The sequence below is a fragment of the Vidua chalybeata genome, chromosome 4 (assembly GCF_026979565.1).
Source record: "Vidua chalybeata isolate OUT-0048 chromosome 4, bVidCha1 merged haplotype, whole genome shotgun sequence".
Classification (NCBI taxonomy): Eukaryota; Metazoa; Chordata; class Aves; order Passeriformes; family Viduidae; genus Vidua; species Vidua chalybeata.
In genome coordinates, this window is record NC_071533.1 from 63,566,130 (window position 1) to 63,587,626 (window position 21,497).

Below are 21,497 nucleotides of genomic sequence, written 5' to 3' on the forward strand. Positions count from 1 at the left end.
AGGTTCAGCTGTGCTGCCATTGTTATTACTCATTAATTGGATTTAATTGCTATATGATTAAAGTAGATAGTAAGAGTAAACACTATTAATTCCTGTGGAGTCAGGGGAGAATTTCTTTATATCTTGCTGTAAACAAGTTAAAGAGTCAGGAGGCAGTGAATGTGTAGCTTACCTGATTGTGTGGCAAATCCACATTTGAAACGTGTAAAACTATCTTTGCAGAATCAGAAAAGAAACTTGGCATTTTTCCAATCATGCAATCACTGTATTAAAGGTGGGATGAGGGACAGTTACTTTGTTTATATTTCAGCAACCACCATTTTCTCAGAGTTCAGTCTTCTACTACATTTGCCTTATCCTGCTATCATTAATTAAAATCAGTAGGAATGGACCACATTTAGATATTTAATAATTTTTAATCTTCATACCTAGAGGACCTTCTAAGAAATATTTCCACATATTATAAATCTGCTTAATGAGTATAACCTTCATCCTGTTCAGCAAGCATAATTAGAGATTAATTTGTCGTGTCAGGGATTTAAAATATTTTAGCTCACCTTTAAGCAACAACACATTAAATTATATAGGAGAATGCAAACGCCTTCAAAGACAAAGTTTTAAGAGCGGACATTATTCAATAGTGAGAATGGAAAATGGCCTGAGTTCTTTGTACTAATTCTTAAGTTTCTATACTGGAATCCAACCTTTGCTCTTGCCTACACAGTAAAACAGGCAGAAATATGGGGTTTTTTAAAGGAGAACACAAAAAGAAAAGGCATATAGGAAATTCTGCCGGCCAATTTTCGAATTGAAGTGAAAGATTATTTAAATGTCACGTTTCCTGGAGGAGCCAAACGCGAGCTGGTGCTCCATCTCAGCTCCCTGGGTACAATCCTCCGTGCCTGCGGCTCCCTCGTGTGGTGCATCCCTGTCCATCTGGGCATCAGCACCCTGCCCTCAGTGACTGTGAGCCCTCGCTGTGGTTATCATTCCCTGTACCCTTTGCTGTCCCAAAGCACACTGTCTGCCCAGCAATAAGGAGTACGTTTCTTCTTTTTCTTTATTTCATTTGATAGACATTATATATATGTATATACACACAGTACAATACTTTTCTTTTGTGATAGAGAATAAAGGAAAGTTTTCATTGCTGGTTGTTTGTTAAGTCAACAGATTCCAGTTAATAATGAAAAAAAATTAAACCTTTAATATCAAAAGCAACTTCAAGTATCTTCTATACATTTTAGTATTCAGTATATAGGAAGGTGGTTTGGGGCGTTTGTTTTTATATAAAAAAAAAATGCATTTGAATAGACTATTTTTACCCTCATACTTTAGAGTACTATTCATATCAGGCATGAAGTTTAAAATTATGTATCTCATGGTCCCAACTAGCTCTTCACAAGAACCATAGGTCACTTATACAATCAGGCATATGTTTCAAAACAGGGTTTAATCATCAGCAAAGTCAAGGTGCAATAACCATGTTTAGAAATGCACTATTTCATTCTCCTAAAACAGATTAAGCTGCAGTCCTTGATGTGAAGCAATATACAGCACCACTGTTTGCAAAACAATACCTGACTTAGGCATAAATAGTACTTCAGTTCCCCGAGCTATTTATCCCTTAACCTTTCTGTATAAAAATAATTCAACTTAGGCATATATTGCACTAATTTTATCATACTGGATAGCTCTCACCCTGCATTATGTTTTCTTTGCTGAACTAGGATTACACTAGGATTTTAATTTCCATGGAAAACCTGGGAATAGGGCAACAGACACACATATGGTGTGCAATAAATGGTTATCTATAATAGCAATAGTAATCTCAGAGGCATTCACAAAGGAAACTACACATTAGACTTGGAGATCATTTTCTCCAGTAGATTCATCATTCTCTCCTGTAATTGTAAGCTTTGAACTTGAATGATGTTCTGCTGATCCAGGATCCTGCGCACTTCTCTACAGGTTTCTTCCATAGCTCTACTCAACTTCTTTTGTTCTTCCAACATGGCTTCCATTAATTTTAGCTTCTTCTTTTGGAAACTGCAGTTTTGCATTTTTCTTTTCTTAACTGGTCTTTCTTCAGCTCTGAAATGTGAATATTTGTTAGAAATTAGAGTCATATTTATAAAAAGAAAGAACCCAAAATTTGATAGCATATTCTTGGCCAAGCTACAACCTAGTCATATTTTTAAACCCCCGTATTCTCCAATAAATTCCCTCTCAAGTTTGTGCCAAAACATAAGTATTTAATGTATTATTGCATAGTGTTACAGATCGTTAAAAAAAAAAAAAGAATAAAAAAGAGGTTTACATCTCATTGTTTTAATAAGAATTTTCCCTGCAGAATACCAGGCTTGTTTTTTTGTTTTTTTTTTAACCTTGACATGTCTTACACATTGAATTTATACACTGTACTGGGAGAGCTATTTGGTTTATCTGGCCATTGAAACTCCAATTTTAAAGCTGTAATAACCACCCCAATGCAGAGAAAGTGCTGCATGGTTACATGTGGTAGTATCTTGCAGCTTGTTTTTTACAGCATTGCATCAGTAAGGCTGGTCTCATTCCAGAATATGAGTCTCAGAATTTGCCCTTGTGCCAAGACACAGCAGTGGCACTGACCATTCTTTTCTTTATATTCCACCACAAAACATTATAAAAGTCTGAAAAGAGAGAAAAATCCCTGGGGGTGCTGGTTGACAGTGGCTGAACATGAGCCAGGTGTGCCCAGGTGGCCAAGAAGGCCAATGGCACCTGGCCTGGATCAGCAGTGGTGTGGCCAGCAGGACCTGGGCAGTGACTGCCACCCTGTACTCAGCACTGGTGAGGCCACACCTCCAGTCCTGTGCCCATTTTTGGGCCCCTCACAACAAGAAAAACATTGAGGGGCTGGAGCATGTCCAAAGAAGGGCAATGGACATCCTCATCTGAAATATGCAGAGCTGCCATGTGGAATTTGGGGAACATTTTAAGAATTTCCTCTATGCTTTATCATGCTGGGTTTCTGTTTTGGAAGAGAGATAAACACGGCAATAAAGACAGTGCTCTCAAGGTGTAAAGGTTGCCTGGCTGTTCTAATTTGGGGTCACAGAACAAAACAGTCAAAACCAGCCCATGTGGCATACAAGTGAGAACACACACACAGAGATCTGTGTCTCTTAACCTGCAGCCTAAGAAGGAATCATGCTAAACTGTGAAAGAGGAAGAAAGGCCAGTAGAAGGCATATGTGTGTGTACTACACATCTGAGAAACCTCCTGTTAGAGATGGATAACTCCTTTCCTAACTTTAAGTGAGAGACCATGTCTTCATTTACACTTTTTGTAACTCCAGACTGCAGTCCCCAACATCAAAGATATCTGATGATGTGTCTTGAAGTCCCTTGACACAAACAGCAATCTCAGTCGTGTTCTGCCAAATGCAGTATCCTTTCTAGGAGAAATGCAATAATGAGATAGTACAGTTGTGACTAGAATGCCATGTCAACATGCTGCAGATTTTAAGACATCCTTGAATAAGGATAACTTGAACACTTGAAGAATGTGTTTTTACTAATGTGAAGAAGGATAGTAGGGGTGAGGTCACTCAGCTGTGATAGATTTGTATCATAATTTGATTCATGTTCTTATCCTACTTGACAGGCTTTGTGCAGCAGCGACTGTGACATTCAGATCTGTCAGCAGGAGAGATAAATAATCCTTAGCACCTGAAAAACTTAATGCAAATATAAGAAAAAGACACAAGCCCCTTGACATTTAAGAGTGCAGTGACCCAAAAGGGGTGGGATACTATCTACTTTGGAAGGTATACAATAAACTCAGCTTTGCAGGTTCTATATAGCATATTTGTTTTAGGGTATCAAATAAATGTGAATAAAATAAATACATGCTACTCTGCTCAAATTGTGGGTCTGCTCAAACTGTGGGTCAAGCTTGCTGCAGATCACTGAAAGTATCAGTCTCACAATCCTGTGAGAATGGGTCTTGGCTAACACTAAATTCTGTTTGTCTCCCTTAACTCTAAGGGCCAGAATTACTTCAAATGTGGTTCTCAAAGAGGTCAAGCTAGTGGAAAAAATCCGCAGCTGTCTAAGGACAGCACTGAATCTGTTATCCCAGGGTTCCCATCACTGTAGCCACATTCACAAAGAATGTGTGCTTTCTGGCAGGCAGAGCAAGAAGCTTTCTCAAATGGTGATATTATTTTAGCCAAAGTCACCTTTTGAATTTAAACTTTTCTTCACAGAGGATTTAAATGTTGGAAACTTGACAAATGTCTATTCTCTTCACCATACAGTGTTATAAAGTAGCTGTGGTAAGACCTCTTGTCTTGAAACCAGTACGAACTCACTCCACAAGAGGGCTTGTGTGTTGTCAATGTAAGCACTGGTGAGAATGGTCCTTAGTAAGGAATGAGAGAGAAAATCTGAGGCTTGTCAATGGTACTGAGATTCTTGGTAACAGTAGTCACTATTTGGGTTTTACTTTCAACTGAGAGGACAACAGCAATAACAAAAAAAAAAAAAAAAAAAAAAAAAAAAAAAAAAAAAAAAAAAAAGCAAAAAAGCAAGATGGAGTGATTTAGATCGAACGATCTAAAATAAGCCTTATTTTTAAGAGAAAAGACTCTTTGAAGTGTTTTCCTAGAGTCTGTAAAGGATTTTACCTAGTTTTCAGTTAAATCCATCAAAGAACTGTAAGACATGAAACAATACATCCAAGACAGTAAGTGCCTTGCACAGCTCCAGAGAGAAAGGAGAAGCAAATTTTTACTGTGTCAGCAGTATCTGCAGTCTAAAAAAGTACTCACTGAAGAGTGCTAGCTCAGAGCTGTGTTTTAGCACAGAGAAGTACCCCCAAAAGCAATGACCCAAGGATTCTTCAAGGTGTCCCAAGTACTCTCTACATTTGTTTACAGTAACAAACACAACTTGGTAATTAGCCTTCATTGAAAAGAAATAACTTATTTCAGAAATTTTCAGAAAGCCCTAGCTTTGGTGATGGTGATGAGAAATTTCCTTTTCTCTCCACTAATTGATACTGAAAGGGTTCTATGGTCATTCAAAAGTTCACAGTAAGGAATCGGCACTTACAATCCTCTCCTCTTGCAGAATAGCTGCTGAAAGGGAGCTCTTGAGAAGGGTGCTACAAAAGAAGGCTCTAAATAATCTAATTTACAAGCAAAGGGCACTTGCAACATGAAACAATGTAAGATGTCCAGTGATGCCAGTGCTGAGGTGTTTGAATACTGAAGTGTTTCCTCAGATTCTGAGCTATCTTTCTTGAGAAGTTCTAGGTGTCCTGGGCAGTATGTCAGACACCCCTCTCTGTCAATATTTTTTAAATAACAAATTCAAGAGAGAAGCAGAGATAGGAATATGAGTTTGGCACCAAGTAACCCAAGCAGCACCACTGTCCTCAAACAGTTCCAGCTAGGAGCATGTCTCTTTTGCCAATGTATAGGCACAAGAATAAGCAACTACTGATGATGGCTGTAGCATCAATCAGTTCCTGTTGCCTGTTCTCCATGTTGTGTTCCTGTGCAGCCAACACCTCTGGGACAACAGGGGTGCAGCAGATCCTGACAGCATCCACAAGCTACTCAAGAAGCACCTCCCTCTTTGCCAAGCCTAGTCTCTGAAGGTAGATTTTTGAGAGAAACCTAAGGAAAGTAGGGTCTGGGGAAGTAAGGACCTCAAATACTCTTCTGCTGGGCTTCCAGTGCCCACAGCAGAGTATACAAGAGATTGGCATTGGTATTCCTCTGACCACATGAGCCAAGTGTGGAAGAGCTCTGGCACCGGGACTGTATTCCAAACAGAACCTCACAAAGCTGTTTCCCTGCTCAGACAGGCAGGGTTCCAAGGAAGCAAACCAAGGGAAAGAAATTGTTCCATCTCACCTAGGAGACTGAGCAGAAATGACTGTGTGTAATGGACATGAGGGGGAACAAAGCAAAACCTCCAGATACAATCAGGCAACATATTAGGCAAGTCTCAAATACATTTGCTGTTTGCCTACCTAATTCCAATTTAATTCATTGTTCAATTAAAATTCCCTTGATTGATTGCTTACACTTATCCAATACAGCTTGTGTCAGGGACATATGTGAATAATTAATGAAGTAGGAGTTGAATACAAAGAGTTCTCTGTTTATCAAAATGTATTATCTTCATAAAACCTTAACAACAATTCCTCATTTCTGACTACTTCATGGCAAACAGGTCTCCAGTACCATCAGTTCTTGGAATTTATGGCTTTTAACACCTAAAAGCTGTTTCTCACTGCTTTGGGTTTTTTAGCTCCATACAAATCAGAGCAGACCTTCATAATCCATGTCTTTATTTTAAAAATTAACAGTGGTCTGGATATAAACAATACTAATATTAGACATGATATAAAGATCTTCAGAGCATAAAGACTGGGGATGAAGCAACCTGGATCATCTGGTAAACTAGGCTCATTCAATCATTCAAATGCATTCAGGAATTAATGAGACTCATCCTTGAAGTAAAGCACAGAAAAGAACCACAAATGGCTTGGAGCCTGGGCAAAGCACCTTGCTAGGATAACAAGTCTGCATAATGAGTTAAGATGCACTACATAATGCACATAGCCTAAAGCTCAAACTTCTATGTAGATGATGCTTATTCAGATTTAAATAGTTGCAGCATAATTTTAGAAATAGTAAAGTCTTTGCCAAGGATGTTGTTTCCCAAATTAGCATCATCGCCAAGTTTTAATGCACTTCTTTTAATCCATATCTTGGCTAGTTCATGTTACCAGTTCTTACTTTTTCTTCCTGTGCAAACTTTCTGTACCAAATTAATTCATCTACATTTAAAAATTTAAAAAATACCAAAGACAGTACAATCATGGCACACAACCTGCTTGCCAGAAAGCAAAAAATATTGAAAGGTTCTCCAATATACTGACAAGAAAGGTAAACAGAAGTAACATCTGAAAGTTTCATTCACTACATTCACATTAGAAACAAGGGACTGGTTTAAACAAGGGTTTGCTTATCACTAGAAAGAAGGGAAGAGTGAATTCTCCATCTTCTGAATTTATCAGGTCTAACCAGACATTTAGTATTTCCCAGAGTCAAATAAATCATAGAAACAAAGAAGTGGAGGACAGCAGAGACAAAGGGCTCCTGAGTGCAGAAGTGCTCTGCTGAGGGAAGGGTGTCACAGAACCCTCTCCATAACATTTCTGGGCTCCACCTAAAAAATGACCAAATTCAAATGGTATCTAAGAAGAAGTCAGACTAAATAACACAGTGGCTTTATTATGGTCTTTTAATCTATGAAAGTAACTCCTTCACCCCCATTTTCAGTACAATAGAAATGGCAGAACACATGAAGCCTGAACTACATTCACAGCCTGTATAATTATGTTCTGTCATTATTTTACTATGAAAACAAAGACCATAAATTAATCCACAGGGTGAAAAAACACTGTTTTCAATTAGATAAAAAGTCATTTATAGTGGTGTCAGGAACTTGGATTTTGAAAGTTTAAGCTGCAGTACAAGACTCCACCACATTGCATTATATTTTATGACCATAATAGAATAATTCTATTACTGTCATATGTTTTGTACTGTATAACAGTGTTAGAGCAGTGTTAGAACAATACTAAGCAATTACAGGCACCCCTTTAAAGGGATTCCAAATGTTTTCCTCATCAACACACTTGAAACAAAAATTAAAGTTAATTTTATCTCACATCAATTGTATTATCACTAACCAGTAAAATTTGAGTTTTGTAAGAAGGTCCCAAACTCAAAGTTTTTCAAACAGAATGAAAAGCAGTTTCAACTGTTTTTAGCTTGACAATATGTATGTACTGATTGAAGTATAAAACTTGACATTTTTTGCTATCATAAAAGCGAAACATTCAATTGAATTTTTTTTAAGTTATAATTTATATAGCCAAGTAGACTCCTGCTATGTTCAAAGATACTGTGGAAAACACAAAGCTGACACTCTAAAGCTGTGTCAGAGATTTTAAAGGAATAACAGAAAAGTTTTCAGAAGTTTAAAAGTTATTTAGAAAGAACTACTGTTTGAAAGTTTTCTTCCCTATCAATTGTTGCCATAACATTAGGATTTTTATTACTGAAGAAAAAATCCCATAATGTAAGTTGTAAAATATATAGCTGCAAAAGACATCTGTATTTTCATACAGACATGGGTGTGTATTTTTCAAAATAAAGAAATTGAGGACCTAAAACATTCTTTTGATTTAAATTCCCAGAATTGTCTTTTGTTCTTTTTTTGAATCTGTTGGATCAACTGTCTACTGTTCAGAGGCAAAGGCATTGATAAAATAGCCAAGATGGACCCAAATTTTTTATGCTACTTCTTTTCTCTCTTGTTGCCTATTTCAAAGTGTTTTTCAAATACAGGATGAGACACTAATTGCTTAAGCTATAAATTGCTTCCTCAGTTCATATTTTTCCATTAGTAACTCTAAAATAATTAACTCCCTTGTCTAAGCATGGCTGCTCTAAGTGATTTTAACCCATGTGGTATCACTAGCAAGCACTGTATTTTCTTCAGGCCAAGAAAGGGCTCCCTACTCTGCTCTCATTCATCAGCCTAAATTAAACAGGTCAAAGCTGGACAAGCTTTTCAAACCCCCTAGGACTATTGGAATAACACTTTTTCTCCTTCCAGACACATGCCCCATTATCACAAGTGGTTTCTAATTTTTAATCCAATCACGATGCTCACCTGTAATAATTCACTGATCTCTCATGCGGTATCTACTGCTCAACTTCTCCTTTTCTTTTAAAACAGGGGAACTGTATTTTAACTTGTGACTGTGTAACTATTTTGCTGTTAAATGATATGCACAATATTCCATTGCACAGAATTCTTTCATAGTGAAGGCTGCAAGAGCATGGCTGAATTCTTAAGTTATGGAGGTCCTACCATCCTGAGAGCTGCCCTGCCCTTCCCTGCAGCTCCCAGACCCTCCTGAGCCATCCAGTACAGCCTCTCCTAGCAGGCAACAGCAGCATTGCAAGAGCTGAGTGGCATCACCTGCCCCAGACTTGCAGCCAGCTGAAAGCCAGCCTGTGCCACTAGGGGCTAGATTTAAATGAGATGCAGTTTCTAAATTTAGCCAAGTAAAGTTAAAATATTTTTTACTAGAACGGGTTAGGGCATTTCCTTAGATAAAGTTACAAATAAATAAACAAACCAGTGAACCTGAAGCTGGCTAAAATGCACCATAGCCTAAATTTTCTAGAGCTTATAATTTAGTGACTGATTTAAGTCCATTTTAGTGTAAATGAAAGCACCTACATAAGAGTGAGAGTCAACCTGCAAAATGTGGGCACAACAGATGGGGGTTTAGGGTTGAATCTGTGCTGTCCTGGAGTTTCCCTAAACTGAAAAAACTTAACATCCAATATTTTTCAAAAGCCTGATGTTATCAAGTAGTCGACTGAATAAACTCCACAATGTTTGTGGAAATGTGACCTCCTAATTAAATATTAAATAATGTTATTGTAAATCCAATTGGGAATAAAGTTATTGCATCTGAAATCTGACTATAGAGTTTGTAAATCCTAAAGTCAAGCGAGTTTGTGTATCAGGAATATTAATTACTTACAATGGACTAGGATGAAAAAAAATTGTTGCTTGTGAACAAAAAGGTTGCTATAGTTCAAAAGTTATGCACCCTAGTAAATATTCATTGCCAAAAAAAAAAAGTTTTTTTAAATAATCAGTTATTCAAGGATTATCTGCTTGAATGATGGAATGAATTTAACTTAGTTTTATTCATCCAAGAGTGGGTCTGGAAACAATAATTTGAACTTGCTCAGTTGGTTCTTCTTCCAACCCAACATCTTTACAGTTGCATGACTGACAGGTAATTTTACTGTTACAGTTAAAGCCTCACAGACTCATGATAAGGATCTCTAGGATCAACTTTTTTCCTGCCAGAAAACTATAATCAGCTCTTATTTCATACCACTCTGGATGAAAAATGAGACCAGTAAAGTCTGAAATTTGTATCAAGAGTACAACACTGCCTTTTGTTAAAATGCCGCCTTCCAGGGAACTCCAATCATATTCCAAAAAAAAAAAAGAAATCACATGTTTGCATCTCAAACCAGTGTTTACTTTGAAAAAAATTACACTCTCTATTGTACTTAAAATGATGCAATGTACTTTCAAACTACATGAGCAGCTTTTCAGTGTCCACAGAAATATTTATTTTGCATCTTTTCACCATTTTAATAATAACTGAAGCCAGAGAAATTTCATACTCATATCAAAAGCAAAACTAGAGCAAGCCAAAAATCATCTAAGCAGTATGTTATATCTCTGATTGCACCGCGGGACTCTCTTGAACATGCCTGTACTCCTTTTAGGAACACTCTCCCTGATGTGAGCCGTGACATGCATGCTGAGTTTTGGCAATAATATACAACATTTTGCCCAGTTCTCCTACTCCCTTCCAGTCTTTCATAAAGGAATAAAGAAAATGCCCTAATTCAGCAAAGTGACTGAGATTGGGGAACAGATCTCATTTGTGATTTACAGAAAAAATACAAGAGCTGTTAGAGAAAATTGTGAGAGGGTGTTCCCTTTACACAGCAAATTTGGTTCATTCTGCAAAATACTAAAAAGAGGGGAAAATAGATGTTACCTCAGCTTGTAAGAAAGCAAGCTTGATGAGCTCTCTGAATGTTCATCTTCAAAGCATTCTTCCCTTCCTTCATATGTAAACTGGTTATATGGCAAATACAGAGGTGTAGACTTGGCTGATGGAGATTGTGAGGCCTCTGTCTGTGATGTAGAAGGACCTGGTTGCTGATTTTCATGCATTTTCACATCGCTGTGGTCTGTCACTTTGGATAAGATCCTATCAATGGTTTTGTAGTAAGGCCAGTCAGGTGCCACAGTTTCACTGTCAGTCATGCATTTTAATTTCCTGTAAGAAAAGGCACACAACATTAAAGCTTGTTTTCCTACAAAAAGTACTTTTCATACAGATCTATCTCAAAACATTTGTTCTGGTCACATTTAGGAGTCAAACTGAATGCTTTTAAAGAGAATAAAATTAGACACTTTTCTTCTTTAACTTCAGTGAAGCCTTTCAGGTTCTTTTCCTAGGTTTGACCTGTTATAAAAAGTTGCATGTAAACCCCAAATGAAATTCAATACAGATAAAGAACATTACAACTTCTAATGGAAACAGGACTGTGTTGGTGGTTGAATAATTTTCTTCCCCTTAAAGAATACCCAACTAACCAATCTGACAGCAGTCCCTGACAATTGGACTGGGCAACACACCACAGCCTTTACTAAATTGAGGGCAGCCCTGTGCTTTCATGCTTTGAAGAATGAATATTTATTTTCTATAATATGAATACAAGTGGCTATAAATATAATGCATATCCTTTTTCTAATATGGCCTAAAAGCCCTTAAATGCCTTGGTAAATATCCTTGTAACAACCATGAGATACAGACGTCTGTTCATTTGTTACAGAATAAAGATCAGGGTAGGGAAAAGTACAGAATTTCATAGTTTCATTAATTTACAAAAAAATAAAAACAAAAAAAAACCACCCCACAAAAAACCCTAAAGCAGTTAACAATGCATTAGAAACAACATACACAACAACATTACTTTACAGTGGACTATAAACCATGACTCTGTCTTTCACATGTATCTTATTATGAGATTTATTATTCAGTCCTCAGACAAGTTCACTGCTATCCCAGTAGTTACCCAGTGTTATTTTACTTTCTTTTACTGAGAAGTATAAAATTGAGGTATATAGATGTAGTATATATCTAAAAGAAATTCCAGAACCCAACTAGAGTCCCAAACTTTCTTTTCATTTGCCTCTTCCAGTTCAGATCATGTGACTCTAAAGGAAAATGCAGGAAGGGAACACAACAGGAAAGGCAAGACCAATGACAAATGCCCCATTTTCATAAACCAGATTTCATTCAAATTAACAAAAAGCTGAACCAAATCTGATTCTCACAGCTAGAGGTTTGCATTTGCAGAAAAAAAAATTAATTTAAAAAACCAAACAAACAACAAAAAAAAAATCACCTATTCCTGGACACCTGGTCCACCCTTTTTTTCTTGAAGCCTTTCAGGTTTTTCCTTCTCAGAATCCATCCTGCCCACACCAGTCTTGCAAGGGGTAGAATTAAATAACATGTAAACATGAAAACAATGGTGCCAAACTTAAAAGTGAGAACTTGAAGTTCTTCCTTTTAAAATGCTGTCAGCCTACAGTAAGGGGAAATCCACTAGTGAGAAAAGAAGGCAGTAAGATTTGCTTAGATTTTAAAGCCATTTAAGGATTCTTTTTTCCTTGTCCTTGCAAGGTCTGATGAGCTTTTCCAGCTATTTAGAAATGCACATCATAGTCCTGCAAAGCAGAGCCTCACAGCCATGCATACTTTTATGCCCTCTATGCATTCAAAATTTTAATTTCATACATATTTCACAACCTACTGCTGCGATTTCATAGTCAGAGAATATCGAGCATAGCCTACAAATACATGTATACCCATCCAGCACAGACAGAAAATAGCTAAACACAGGCCTGACAACAACCATCAATTAATATTGATTATTTTTAGTTCAATTGTTGAGGCTATTTGCATGAAAAACAGATCAATTATTCCACTATAAACTAGTAGCCAAGCCTACATGCCATATTTGTTTGCCTGTGTTGAAACCCTCAATGTGCTCAAGCTATGAGGTTTTAAACTGAATTGCAATTATGCAGTGCATTCACCACGGTCAGTCATCCCCATGGGAGAGGTGACAAAAGCCAGGGGTGACCACAGCTCAGCCAGGCCACTGCCAAGTCCAGCAGCTGCATTAAGACTTCATGGGACGTGGTTTGAGCCTTTAGGACTGCAAAGCATTGTGTCAAAAAGGGCAGGACAAGCTTAGAGCTGATACTCTGCTGGCTGCTCTGGGAGCAGGCTTGTGCCCAGCCCAACGTCAGCCAGGAGCCCCAAGTCCCCATCAGCAGAGCTGCTGCCCTGCCAGGCCGTCCCCTCCTGTTCCAGCATTTGGCCATCCCAGGAGGAGGACTTTGCATGTGTCCTTGCTGAATTTGATGGGGTCCCTGTCAGCCCATTTCTCAGCCTGTCCAGATCCCTCTGAGTGGCAGTCCTGCCTGTCCTGCCCTCGCAGGTGCAGACTGCAGCCCCCAGTTTGCCAAGCAGTGAATTTGCACTCCACCTTTGCCTTTGGATTGTTATTAAACAGGGCACGTCCCAGTACAAAACACCTGCAGTCCTCCACTGGGAATGAGCCTCTAGGCAGAATACAAACCATTAACAGCTACTCTGTGCCCAGAGAGCCAGACAGTTTTCTAGCCAGCTGGTAATTCTTCCATCTGCATTGTAACATCCCAGCTAGGATACGAGGATTCTCTTGGAGACTGTGTCAAAAGGGTTTGTACTGTCAAGCTAGACAATACTTTGCTGAACCCTCATCCACAGATCCAGTCTTTTAAAAAAGAAAGCAAGCCGGTCAGTCAGATGTGATTCACTGCTGGTAAATCCATTCTGGCTATTCCCAGTCACCACCTTCTCCTTTCTGTGACTGGGAATTGTTTCCAAAACTTCTTGCTCAATGATCTTCTAAGGAATTGAAGGGAAGAACTCTTAATTCCTGCTCCTGCCTTTCTGAAGATTCAACAGCCTTTTTCCGGTCCCTGGAGGCCTCCCTCAATCTTCACAAACTTTCAGAGATGATTCCTGACTCAGTCCTTTTCTACTGCTGGCATTTCTGATAACTCTGCTGCAGGCACACCCGACTGAGACATCTGGGCAGTGAAGGCTGAAATACAGATACCAGGTATCCTCAGCCTCATGACTGGCATCTGCTTCCATTAAATCACCCTGGGGTGATTTTTGGGGCAACCCAGGTATAACTACAGTCTGGAGGATGAAGAGATTGAGGGCAGTCCCACAGGGAAGGAGTTGGGGGTGCAGGTCAATGAGAGGCTGGACATCAGCTGGCAATGTGCTTGTAGCCCACAAAGCCAACCTGGGCTGCAGCAAAAGCAGCGTGGCCAGCAGGTTGAGGGAGGGGATTCTGCCCCTCTGAGACCCCTGGAGTCTCCTGAGACCCCACCTGGAGGGCTACAAAAACACTCAGAGCAGCTCTGCCATGGAGACAGGCTGAGAGAGTCAGGATTGTTCAGCCTGGGGAAGAGAAGGCTCTGGGAAGACCTTATTGTAGATTCAGACTAGATAAAAGGAAGTCAATGTATTCTGAGTGGTGAGCCACTGAAACAGGTCACCCGGGGAAGCTGTGGTTGCTGCATCCTGGCAGTGTCCAAGACCAGCTTGGATGGGGCTTTGAGCAATCTGGTTTAGTGAAGGTGTCCCTGCCCATGGGAGGAGGTTAGAAAGAGATGGTCTTTAAAGGTCCCTTCCAACCTGAACCATTCTATGATTCAATGGAAAGTTTCCAGTAGATATTTTACCTGAGTAGGTTGGTACATTTTGTTGCTGTTTGAACTCAGCTGTGTACCCAGACCCCCCTTTTTTACAGAACTATGACAATTTTGAAGGAAGAGTTGCTGTTTATTGTCTGCTCACAGAGCTGTAGAGTTGCAGTTATATAAATGCAGGTATTTCTCTGGCTCTCAATGCATTGAGTGGATACTAATTCTACTTCTGACTGTTTACCATAGCTCTGAGCTAAATAAAAAGGATCACTACCAGGAGGTAGACAAGAGAACTGTGCTAGCTTAAAAGCAGCACCAGCAGCAATCATTTACCTGTATGGAATCTGGCTCAAACACACAGAAAAATAGGATAAAACAGGGAAAGAGATGAGAAGATAAGGGGAAAGGGAGTGTCAGTCCTTTGGAAGAGAAGTGGAAATGCTGCAGGTGGAGGTAAATAGGGAGAACTTTCACTGCAATAGTGTTGATGGTTTAGCTTTCTGGTAAAAACAAACCGATTAGCTACCTTTGTAATACTAATATCGAGTTCCAGGATTTACTGACTTTTAAATATTTTTTCTACAATTGCCAGAAGTCCAGAAAACCTAGTGAGACACCTGAGAGCTTTTGCCTGCATTGAGGTAAATGTAACCCTTGAAAAACTGGAGTCTAAAGCAGAGATTAATTTACTGCCCTCGGCCATCAGCATAACTCATCACAGCAACCTTAGTTGCTTCCAGAATTGGGGTTTTGTTTGTTTTAATGAAACATGAGGATGTTAAAAGAAAGAGGACAATAGGGAGGCTGGAATGCAACAGTCCAGAAATGACAGAACAAGATGAGCCAAACATTAACACTTTGAAACTGGGCACATCACTGCCTGAGGGAGCAAGCCAGGCAGGAAAAATGAGGTAAGAAACAGAGGTAAGCGAGAAAGTCAGCAGAGCTTACAAAATAAATCCACACCGAGTTTATCTGGACCTGTTGCTGTTTCATGAGGCTCTATTAAAATCCAGCTGAGAGCAGAGGCAACTGAAAACTCTCTCCAAAAACGGAGGGATCAAAGTCAGATTTCCAGTGGACAAATATCCAAAGCACGCCAACTGATTTAATTTGAAAGGTGACTGCTTGTCTTATTCCAGAGAAGTGAATAAATTAAGGGATTTTGAGATCCCACTGCCAAAATGCTCAACTGAACAGACTGGGACAACTGTTGAGTCATTTATGCTGCCATTGACCTTTTTTCAGACTTTATTCCCTGTGCCTATTAATTCACCTTCTAAAAAAAACCTATCACAATGTTATGTTCTAAAGATGTTTTGTTTTTGAAAATCATCATTATTTAGTCAGCAAAAAGCAAGCAATCTATAACTTGCTTCATTTTTTTAGACTTTGCTCAAAGCAGTATTGCTTTTTTATTGTTATTGCAGCATTTGATCTTACTACTTGCCTTAAGGAATGGATACAAGATCCATCTCCTGGGGTTTCTAGGAAAAGCTTTCAAAATAAATAATAAATAGCAACTGTTTGTGAACCAATCAATGGTGAGGAAAAGAAGGATGATGAAAGTACAATACTAAGTTGTGCATCTGCCATCAATTATTGAAATTAAAGACAAAGATAGTAAAGTATCCAAATTCAACTTTTTGCAGTAATTTGGCTGCACTCATATTTTATCATTTGCTGTAACAGAGGTCAAATTTTCCAGTTGTATAATGTCACAGAGTATAGCAATTGATTACACAAGCAAAAATGTTTAATTGCTATCATGTACACATGAAAATAAAAAATTAGACTACTCTTTCATTCAAATCATGAGACTGATTCAAATTTACCAATGATTAACATTAATTGACTGATTCAAATCAAAGAGCAACAGCTGCATCCTGTTTTCTAGGCTTTGGGGAGGGTGATGTTTTTGAAAATAATAAATTTGCATTCACACAGTTCTTATTTTTAAACATCAGAAGGAATCAGTCAAAACTGTGGACCACTGTGCAAGCTGTGCATACCCTGCTTCCTTTTTATAAGTATTGTGTCAGTGGCAATATTATAACAGCAGTCACAGAGCACTGTGACACAGTGAGATCAGCACATTAGCAGTGACAGGACAGTGCTTTCTTTTAGAAGGAATAATTGCAGGTTCACATGAGCTGATAGCCCTGAGTAGGCTGCACAACACAAAGAACTGGGCACAGACTCTAAGGGATGCTAAAACTCAAGAGCTGGCATGCTGATCTCAGGAAAACTTTTGATGGCCAGCACATGTGAAAGCTTAACTTTGAATTCCAGGAAGCTTGACTCAGCCCTTCCTTCTTCCAGGATGGATAAATGGGGAGGTTCATGCAGCTCACCACACAGGTATCTTTGAAGCAGAACGTTAAAAACCTGGTGGCTGATCTATCCACAGCAGATATTTCAGATTTTACAGCAATCTCTAAAAGCAGAACTTTACTCAAATAAACCCGCAGAAAGAATTTTCCTTCCACCTATGGTGCTGTGCAGAATTTTCCACCCAGTCAATTTCCACAGTGGATGAAATGGTCCCTTAATATACTGAGACTCCAGTAAGAATGACTTCAGGTCACGGTATGTTTTTCCCTGATTAGTTTCCTCCAAATGTACTTGGACTACAGTAATGCAGAGGAATACAGGAACCACTGCCAGCTCAGTCCCTCGTCTCACTCTCTTCTGACAAAGGTCAGTGCTGAATACTTCAAGAATGATTTTGACAGACAGCTTTTGAGGGCACATTCACACATAAAAACACATGACTATTTTTCCATCAACAGCCTGAAACATCAATATCCTGATATCCACTGTCTTCCATAACTCTACCTAATTAGAAGACAAACAACATCTGTTTTTTTATTTAATAAATCTAATCTTTAGTAAAAATAATAATAATACTAAAACAACCTGCTGCTCTCTTAGTGTCAATGATTTTCAGTGGCAATGAGTTCCACGTGCTTATTATGCAGTGCAATACAGATTTATATGAGTTTAACTAGTTTTACATTTCTTGTCTTGCAATTCTTATAAATAACTTCATGTATTATGGCAAAAAAATATCTGCTTTACATTCTGAAAAATAGTGCTTATTTTTATGCACCTCTAAAACTCCTTTAGTATTCACAAACTTTTTCCACTTCTCTTAATAAAGAAAGATTTTCACATCTCAGCCTAACTGTTCTCTAATCTCCTCATTCTCTTGTCACCTTGTTGAAATATAGGGCAGGCAGAAATAAACACAACAATTCAAGGAGGAAATAATGAGATAAAATAGATTTCTGTTTGGCATTTTAACACCTGAATAATGCTTTCACCTCAGATGTGGAGGAATGGGATCTGATCACCCTAAAATTGCTTATGTGAGAGATGCTCATGCACACTGAGCTACACCTGAAGTAACTTTACCTGGCAGCACAAGATCCCACATGGGATCCAAACACATCCAGAAGCAGGGGTGGGAGCCCCTTCTGAGCCCCCTGGCACTGTACACACCATGCAGGCTGTACCTGCTGCAGCAACTGCAATAATTATTGGCCAAGAAACACTCCCTCCCTACTTATGCATATGTTTGCCTGACTTGGACACCTTCTACTCATAACAAATGGCTTGCACTAAGCAGAATAAAGAAAACAATATTTACTGAACTACCTCTTAGAAGAATAACATGGGATTCTCAAACTGGAGAGCACCATTATAAACATGATCACTGCTTTCTATTTCAGAACCTAATATGTTTTTGATCATCAATATCTGTTTCAACAGATGTCCCAGGATAAGACATGCCAGTGACAGCACTTTGAAAACTGAACTTTGTTAAAAAGACTAGTAGAAATATTCAAGTGCTGCTTTTTCCTTTTATGGAAAAATACACATATATGTATTCATCCATATATGTATATGTAGTAATTTGTAGGATGGGGGTTTATGTTCCTTTATGAAATTGTGACACTTCGGTAAATAATATGATCTGATTAAATATTTTAATGCAGTTTATTTCTGTTAAAGAAAGAGTAGAGGCCACTCCACCTCTGCAGCACTGTTCAGAGTTGCCTAAAGAAGTACAGGATCCTGAAGTGGGTGCAGAAATAAGCTCCTAGGTACAGAACACCCCCCCTCACTCCTGCTACTGGTGCTACATTCTCCCATGTCACACTCACTAACCCAATGTAATCTTTACAAAGTAATATCCCAAAACTGAGCATTTTCCCACTCTCAGGATCTTCTTTTCCAGTTTGTGCCACAGGGCAGCAATGGTGCTCAGAAATGCAGTGATGTAAAGCATCTTCCTCAAGTGTCCTGCAGGCACCCAAACTTAAAACTCGGCTGTCTCACAGCAAAGCCAGCAGTCGGTGGCCACTCACATCATTTACAGTTTCACCACAACCTTCCCTATCCTACACACCACCAAAAAGTACCCAGAAAACTAGAAATTGTGAGTAACAGCTTCTGCTTGTTCCTGTTCTCCATACCACCTCACCTTGACAGCAAAGCACACAGGCATGTGAACAAACAATAAGAAGATGCATTTTATATTCCAGAGCACAAAATGAAACAGCTTTGTGACAGCACAAAGCAGTTTTTAACTCTCCTAAATTAGCATCTCAATCAATAAGCAGGGAGCTGCCATGCACTACAAAATAGAAAAGCAGATTGACAACATGCAACAGAAGCAATCTTAGAAGTTCACAGAAATAGAAGACTATTTCTTAAAAGTGCAGTTTCTCTCTCACACACAGTGAATGCATGTGAGTGATTTTATTTCTTCCCTTCCCCCAGTGCGACTTTAAAGTAAAAACATTAATTAGAAAAAAACTGAGACTCTCTGATTGATGACAACACTGTAAATTTAGAACAAAGGCTGACAGAAATAACCTATTCCACTTGGCAATTACGGCACTTAACTATCGCGCAGTGTTGCTGCTACAGACACCTGTAAAATCTCAGTGCCGAGATGCAGTTCCCAGCAGGGAGGACTGCAGATTTAGCAGACTAAGCAAAAGCCTGGTAGCCAGCAACTCCCGGCTCCTAAATCTGCATCTGAGTGTGAATTGCTGGGTGATGCTGGACAAAAATTTATCTTGCTTCCAGCTTTCTCATCTACAGTCTGGGTGAAGCAAACTGTAGGGATTACAGCAGGGTTGGTAAAACATTTTGGAGATGTTAGGATTTGCCACAAAACATCAGGTTTAATATTATGGCAAATGATGTTAAACATTATGCTTGTGGATCATAGAAATGTAGAAGGACATTCAAAGTTAAGGGGTTTACAGGATTTTTCCTAGTTTTCTATTTGATGAGCAGTCTCTCCATTAAATACAGTGAGGGTGCCTTACAGAAAAGCGAGCAGTTTTAACATGGTTGCCTGCTGTAATAACCTTTTTTATTATTAATATGAGCTTTGAGGAGAGATTAAATAAAAGAGTCACATATTTGATTTTCTTGCATTACAAGCACCTAGCTCAAATCACCACTCAGGATTTCCAGTATGAGGCAGTTTGTGCTTCGCAGAGATAAGAATTAAAAAAAAAAAAAAAAAAAAAAAAAAAAAAAAAAAAAGGAAGTATTTCTGTTAAGTTCTAATTATTTTTCTCCCTGCAAACAACAAATCCACAAATGCCTCACATTTTCTGAAGCCAACTTCCCCTCCTGACTGCTTGCCTGTTCTTTATCATCCCCTCATAGACACCTCCGCCCTCCCCCCGACTCCTTTGGAGCAGTATTGACGGTGCACATTGATTCTCTCTGCAGATATAATAGTTCTTTCACTGCTGCTGCTTATAATTATAGCAAAGTGTGTCACTCAGTAATAAGACATTCAATTATTCTTGGCCCCGTGAAGTGTAACCCTTCAACTCACGAGACCAAAATCGAGGAGCATCAGCCCCCCCAAACATTATTCTGTTCTAGTTTTCTTTTTTTTTTTTTTTTTTTTTTTTTTTTAACTTTGCCTTGCAATTCCGATCCTCAGTGGCCACTTGAAACTGCAGGAGTTTCACTGCAAGGAATTGGCTGCCAAGCTAACACAATCAGCAAAGAGCAAAAAAAAAGAAAAAAAATATCTTTTCCCCATTAAATACATTTCCATCCCTCTGCATCATAACAGTGCCAGCTAATTTTAAAGAAATAAAGTTGTCCCAGAGTTTGACATGAAATGGGGGGGACAAATTAACAATGACGTAACAGCATTGGCAAGAGAGAATTTTAAAAGCGATATGAACAATCTTTAATCTTTTATCGACAGATTTCCTCTAGGAGACTTCTTTCTGAAAGACAAAAATCACTGCGCCATCCCTGCTAAAATCTCTTAAAATAAAAAGAATTAACTGAAGCTTACCTGTACTGGAATGTCATATTTGTAATTTTTATCTTTATTTCCTCTCCGTGGCGAATTTCTCCAGTCATTTCAAAGAGTTTGTTAGCCATTTTCTCATAAACTTTGGCATTCCTTTTAGTTTGTTTCAGCTCATCAAAAAATTCTTCCCAAACCAGCATTAAACCTCTCATTTCTGCATCAGTCCAGTTTCTGGCCCTCCTGTGTTTCTCAGTCTGAGAAGAGACAATGTAACTGGGAATTTCTGCTGCAGCCATTGCTGACTGACCTAAAAGGGTTTTAAAAGAGGACACTTAATATAGATTGAGTTTTTAGTTTAGGTTTTTTGTAGTGCAAGACATGCATATGTGGATAAAGAATTTGAATGACAACAGAACATATGAAACCTTTTTGCAACAGCTTGAAGCTTGAGTGCACAAAATGGGGCCTACATCTGACAGGCAGGAATTTAGTTAAAAGCTTTTAAACAGAGAAACGTCATTTTGATGTCACGTTTCCATAGCAACAGAGCAACTGCATAAGCTACAACAACAAAAACCTTTTAACTGAAAGCCAAAGAATCAGGACAAAGTTGACAGGCCATCAATATTAAAGCTTTTAAACACTTTAGGTTTAACAAAAAAAAAAAAAAAAAAAAAAAAAGATCTATGCAGCCTTTGAGAAGCTACTTTTAAGTTTCTACTTC

General features: G+C 38.6%; 1 protein-coding gene across 1 annotated transcript; it reads right to left on the minus strand.

Moving 5' to 3' along the window:
* Window positions 1-1,056: 1,056 nt before the first annotated feature.
* On the minus strand, window positions 1,057-21,230 carry MSANTD1 (Myb/SANT DNA binding domain containing 1). The gene is made up of 4 exons (XM_053940980.1): window positions 21,199-21,230; window positions 20,816-21,080; window positions 10,679-10,963; window positions 1,057-2,094 (listed from the first exon to the last, which is right to left on the minus strand). Exons 2-4 carry the CDS (start codon window positions 21,067-21,069, stop codon window positions 1,854-1,856), a joined length of 780 nt encoding a protein of 259 aa, XP_053796955.1. The 5' UTR covers window positions 21,070-21,080; window positions 21,199-21,230; the 3' UTR covers window positions 1,057-1,853.
* Between the last annotated feature and the right edge of the window lie 267 nt (window positions 21,231-21,497).

Coding starts and splice junctions, on each gene's coding strand:
- MSANTD1 (XM_053940980.1), bottom strand. CDS start 21,069: ATGGCTGCAGCAGAAATTCCCAGTTACATTGTCTCTTCTCAGACTGAG. Junction 10,964..20,815: donor AATATGACATTCCAGTACAG/GTAAGCTTCAGT, acceptor CTTTTCTTACAG/GAAATTAAAATGCATGACTG. Junction 2,095..10,678: donor TTGCTTTCTTACAAGCTGAG/GTAACATCTATT, acceptor TTCACATTTCAG/AGCTGAAGAAAGACCAGTTA.